Source organism: Gavialis gangeticus, unplaced genomic scaffold (assembly GCF_001723915.1).
Source record: "Gavialis gangeticus isolate Ggan-Ray unplaced genomic scaffold, GavGan_comp1, whole genome shotgun sequence".
In the NCBI taxonomy this organism is placed as follows: domain Eukaryota; kingdom Metazoa; phylum Chordata; order Crocodylia; family Gavialidae; genus Gavialis; species Gavialis gangeticus.
In genome coordinates this window covers 5,946,679-5,952,705 of record NW_017729004.1, presented here as the reverse complement: position 1 = coordinate 5,952,705, position 6,027 = coordinate 5,946,679, and the positions used below count along the sequence as shown (strand labels likewise).

The 6,027-nt window shown below is 47.1% G+C and overlaps 1 protein-coding gene across 1 annotated transcript in view; it reads right to left on the bottom strand.

Annotated features, from left to right (window-relative positions):
- Positions 1-6,027, bottom strand: part of OBSCN (obscurin, cytoskeletal calmodulin and titin-interacting RhoGEF) — a 287,786-nt gene that overhangs the window by 234,931 nt on the left and 46,828 nt on the right. Inside the window, exons 9-10 of the mRNA XM_019507926.1 lie at positions 5,707-5,979; positions 1,796-2,071 (exon numbers count right to left, since the gene is read on the bottom strand). Coding sequence (XP_019363471.1) covers positions 1,796-2,071; positions 5,707-5,979 — 549 coding nt within the window. The remainder of the gene's footprint in view (positions 1-1,795; positions 2,072-5,706; positions 5,980-6,027) is intronic.

Below are 6,027 nucleotides of genomic sequence, written 5' to 3'. Positions count from 1 at the left end.
TATGGCCCTAAGCAGGTGAAGACAGCTGAAGCTGGGCTAGCTGCAGGGAAGTAGGCAGCCAGAGACCAGAGGATGCAAGCGCCTAGATGGCTACCAATAGGGCAACAGGGAAATGCCTGGTAGGCAGCAAGGTAACCGCTATAGTTTGGCCAGGGACACAGCAGGAAGCTACTGGGAGGGACAGACCTGCGGCAGGTCAGGAGAAAACCTGGAGAAGGGGAAGAGCCCAGGGGATATAAGCCTGGGGCAATGGGGTCAATGCAGCCCTATAAGCAAAAATGCTCCTGCCATCTCAGGCTGGCAAGGAGTGGGAGCCACAGGCCAGGTCAGGTCCTTCCAGGGCTGAGAGCCAGTGAGTGAGGAGGAGGCTTTTGCAATAGCACAGTGACCCAGTTGGGGCTGGAAGTCTTTTAGCTGGAAGTGGTTGCTGGCAGTGACACAGGCAGGCTGTGGCTGGCCAGAGGCTGAGATGAAGGCCAAGCCAGGGGAAGCAGCCCAGGCTACTCATCTGCAGCCAGAGGAACCTGTAGGCTAAGGCTAAGGAGCCTGAAGCTTACACAGGAAGGTAAACGGCAGCAGAGTGATACCCGCAAGGCACGGGCATGGCTATGGAGGAAGGTGGCAACAATGATTTGCAGAAGGCGCCCTCCCACCGTATAGTTTATCCAGCTATATTGCCTATATTGCTGTCCTGGCACACTGAGTACCACTGAGGGATATGGCCCCACCATCCTACTCCACTTGTCACCATGAAAATGAGACAGGAAGCCTCCCTGGAAGCACTGTCCCTGCTGTTCACAAGCTCTCTGTCTCTAATGCGCTGGACAATGACACAAAGGGACATGGGCAGAGGTTTGTCACTTCATCTCTGGGTTTGGCAGGTGCAGAGCATGTCTTGATCGGCAAGGTGTACTTCTGAGTGGTGCTCTCAAGGGAGCTGCAGCAGCAATGCAGACAGCCCATAGCATAAGGCTGTTGTTTGCCAGCGGAGGATTTCAGGCAAAGGACAGTATTCAGACTGTGTCCTTGAATACACACAAATGGGATACGTCCCTAATACTTCTTTGCTTCAGACAACATACCGGGTGTTGCTCCATACCAGATCTGCAGGACCTGGTTTGAGCTCCTCTCAATCCACCAAACCCAGGACACCTCCACACACCCTCTCCTATTTGCAGATCCCAACCTTATCTAGCCTCAGACTCCTCTTTGAACCAGAGACAATGCCTTCACCAATGATGCGAGAGCTGTCTGCCTTTCGGTGTCAGTCTACCTCCTTGATTCCCCATCTCTTTCCCGAGCTTCACTGCACGAGGGTTTTTTCCCTTCAATCTGCACTTCTTCGTTTCGTTCTCTACCTCTGCTGCCATTTTATATTTAATCCTGCGGGCTTCACGTTGCATGCTGCAGCGGCCTCTACTTTCACAAACTGAATTGTGCCACCAGGTCTTTGTGGTCTTGTGTCCACCTTTTATTTTACTGTAGATGCAATGAATTGTGAATGCTACAGCTGCGCGGGCGAAAAACAGAGGCTGATCTGAAGCTGGCTGAATAACCAGGAAGAGCACAGACCATCTGCAGACACTTCCTTGGCCTAAACAAGGGGGGTTGCACCCGAAAACTTGTTAAGAAGAATTTTTCCAACTATTTGAGCTGGTCTAATAAAAGATATTGGATTTACCCAAAGAACCTTGTCTGCTTAACACTGTAGAGGGATTCAGCATATACTTCACGTGCAATATGGTACCCAGGATGGAGATTTTTAATTGCCCTAGACATTCATGCCTTTATTTACCTTTGACTTTGACTTGGAACGACACTTTGTCATCCTTGGTTTCGCAGGTGTAGCTTCCTTGGTCGTGCTGGGTCACGCTCTTGACGATGAGCTTGCGCTGTGTTCCCTGAGCGGTGATGGCCGTTCTCTGGTCCTGCTTCATCTCAGCGTGATCCTTCCTCCACACCACAGCTCCGCTTGCCACCGACACTTCACACGCCAGCTCCAGGCTCTCAGAAGGACGGACGGAAATTTCGGGGGTGGCTGTAGGCTTCCTGACAAACTTAACAGCTTCATCTAAAGAAGAAGGAGGAGAAACAGTGCATGCCCCTTATTACCCAGAATGATGCAAGTCAGATCCAGTGGTACCCTGGTATTCTTCCATTGCTGCTGATATGTAGGGGCTAGGCTCCACCCTGGGAAGAAATCATACGTGTAACATGCTTGTGCCTCAGTCTCCTATGATGCCAGGGCTAGAGAGGATACCAGCCAACTAGTGGGATTTCTCTGTAAGCTCAAATGATAAATGTCCGTATCGATGTGCTACAGGTCCCAAGGACAAAAACATCCAACCACAGAGATCCACTGGACTGTGATGGATGCGTGCTTGCAGCTATCCATATACAGAGTCTGGCACACGCGCTAACCGAAAAAGACTCCGATGTACAGAGGTTCTCCCACATTTTCCTAGCTATGCCCCTGTTCTCCAACATTTATGCATCTGGGTAGCATTACTCGCATGCAAAGCCCCACTGAACCTATTGGGACTACTGGCCTGAGTAAACAACCCCACGCGTGTAGGCATTTGCTGAATCAAGGCCTTCTCCTTTAATACAAATAGTATTTGCTTGTTTTGGACTAATAAACATGGTTATGGTTTCTGCAATGATTCTGAGAAGTCGGGTGGTAAAAGAATATAGAAAATACAGAAAAATGCACTGAGCTTCTTAAGCGGTGTTGAGTTTGCATTTAAAGACAAACTTATTCATCACTATGTAACTCCATGAATGCGTCTCGCTGGGTTTGCAGCCTACACCTAGACCTAGCTGGAACCACACAACACGTGACGGGTCTCAGGATGTGACAGACTTAACCCTCCACACAAATTTCTTGCAAGTTTTCTTATGTTTCACAAAGGTTTTCACTGGAATTGGGCCCACTTTCATGTGAGCTGAAAAGCGAGTTGCACTGCAAGTGAATCTGGATGTATTTATGCAGTAGTGGCCTTAGGGGAGGGCAAGCTGGGCCACCACCCGGGGCCCCACACTGAATAAAAATAAAAATGAATTACACTGAATATTTGTATTATCAATATTGTGTGAAGATACTTTCTTTGCAGTTTCACGGGAAGGGCAAAGTGAATTTGAAATAAAAAATGTCTGGCTTGCTTATAGGCCATCCATATTAAGCCTCTAAGGGGCCCCAAATGACTTGCTTGCCCAGGACCCCAACAACCCTAAGGCTACCACTGTTCCCAAAGTTTCAATGAATTTGGCCTGGGGTTTTGGGGTCTGTTTAAGCCTAAAACCTAAAGTGAGAATCAGGAAGGCCAAATCCAAGCAGGGTCAAATCAGAGAGAATATTGTTCTGGATTCCCCTGCAAAAGTACAGCATAAAGCTTCACATGCTTCCCGGCCAATACAGAAACATAGTACAATAAAAAATAAAATTCTCCTTTTAAATACTCCCTTATGGCTCTGTTGTGCTTTAAATTAATAGCAAGCATAATCAAGAGTTGAAACACAGCCGCTTCGGGATGTGGTAAGATGGAGATCCCTTGAAGCTTTATATCAAAGCTGGATATTTCTGAAAGAGATCTAGTTGCTGGACTCAATGTAGGAATCACCTGATTCAATTCAGTAGCCTGATCATCATGGGATGCCTCCTCACCATAGCAACTACAATCTAGGAAGTCCAAAAAGTTGTATTTTTATTAATCAGGCATGAGAAGAGAATCAGTCCTACTATGTTTGCCATATATTTAGATCAGTTCCTACCCCATTTACTTCCTGAAATTTGTCCTCAGATAGGGACAGTACTCCTGTCGACTGGAGCTGTGCATCTCCAAGTGAGAGCAGAATTTCACTTAATTTGGAAAGGGCATTAGTACAGGCAGCCCGGTCAATGTGGTTGACTCCAGCGGGGCTATATATAGGCGTAGCTGAAAGCAGAATTTGGTCCAAGGTAATTAGATCGTAAAGCCTCTTCGGCAAAGGTGTCTCACCATGTTTCAGTTGCATGGATCATATCTCCCAACATCGATGAACCTCTCCAGAGTTACCAGTGAAGGTTAAAGTGGCACTGAGCAGAGTGCATAGGCACCTCTCCAATAAACTGGGAACAACCTCATAGGTTACAGCCTCCCATCTCATGCTCAACTCATACCTTGGACTCAATCGCCGCAGAGCAAGCTGACGGCTGTCAGTTATAAGCAACCTAAGCTGAGTGTTGCATTTTGGTCTGCAGCACCTGTTGTTTTCTATCCCCAAGTGTCCCAAGGACAACAGATATACTGCACCCAGCCACATGCTTCTGCTGCATCAGGGGACAAGCATTTCTGTTACAAACTAAAAGCTATTAGGAACAGTCTATTTTTAAAAGAATTAGTTGATTATGGGCTAACAGCCTTGCTGGAGTCCTGCCATTAACAGGTATATGAAAAATCCTTATGCCCACAATGGCAATTTATTTTCTAGTCCTAATCCCAGGCTATAGTTTGCAAGTGTGGTTAGTGGTCAGGAAATATTTTTGGTGAAATCTAAAACCAAGCGAGACTCATCTGATTTAGGGTTTTGTTAGCAGCCTGAATCACTGAGATGCACAAGCATAAGGTCAACGGGAGTTTTCTTGCTTGAGCGTCTTGCCTTTGGCTTCTCATAGAAAAAATGTGAAATTCAGCAGTTTTGCCCCTCGACTACATGAAAGTCTGTGGTTTCCGCTGAGCTTTGGTTTGGGTTTCGGGAGTCAGGGGAAGATGAAACTCAGATCAAAATCACTGAACCCAATGCAGAAGAGAAGTCCCCAGTAACTCATAGGAACTGAAATAGCCCCATTTCACAGAACAATACTTACTATGTCAAAGTACCAGGTACTCTGAGCTACATGCTATTAGCTACAGGAATTTCTCTCCATGATTTGGCCTCGGGGAATGTACTGGGCTTTCGGCATAGTGCAAGGTACCTACCTCCCATGGAAATCAGGACACTCTCAGACTTGCATATAATGTCAACCTCAGGGTTCACACTTGAATCAAAAGAGAGGCAGATTTCTTGGAAACTACCCCCAAATAAAACCCCAAATGGGGCTATGTCTTTTTTAATGCTGCTCCCATCTGGCTCTGCCAAAACCCTTCCTGTTCCTACCTGCGCCCCCATGTTTCTATCGCATTTAACCTGGTTCTCACCCACAGCAGCTTTAGTCACACCTGTTCTCACATAAAGGAGAGCGCTTTTCAATCAAGAAATGAGATATTCTCCAACAGGCTGAGTTTTCTCTCCTGCATTTCCCACTCCCATGAGCATGTCAGGGGTCCTGGCGGTCCCTGCAGCCCCTGCTCTTGTGGCTGGGCTCTAGCACAAGACTCTCGTTGTCTTTCTTCAGGTGTGAATGTCCCTAAGGCCATCAGTACAGACAAGACTGAGCTACCAGATCCAGGCCTAGACCAGACCTAAACCTACCTAAAGTGTTGGGGGCAATTCTAGTCATTCAATAATGACCTGGATGCGGTGACAATCACTACCATTGTTGCTTACTAGCTATGATGAAGTGCTTGGAGACCATAATAAGGGGTTATTGTGACGGGTATGATACACGAACAAGGCAAGCCACCTATGCCGCGAAGCTAATAACTTAGGGACGCAACATTTGAGTCCGATGATCCACTGCCTACATAGCCAACACAAAGCCTGCCCCCAGTTAGCTCATGAACTTACCCGAGACTTTTAAATCGAAGACTAGCGTGTCCTCTCCGACCTTGCACTTGTATGTTCCCTCATCTTCTTTCGTTACAGCGGAGACTAGGAGCTTGTGCGACTTCCCTTTGTCTTCCATGGTGAACTTTCTGGTGTGGCGGATGGCTTTGCCATCTTTGTACCACTCAACCATGATGTTCGCTTCGGAGGTCTCAGAAATAAGCTCAGCCTGCTTTCCAGGTACAGCTTTGATAATGCCGGCAGCTTTCTCTTTGTTTATAAAGTGTGCAAGAGCTGGAACAGCAACGGAGTGAGTCAGGAAGCATGTGTGACATATATATA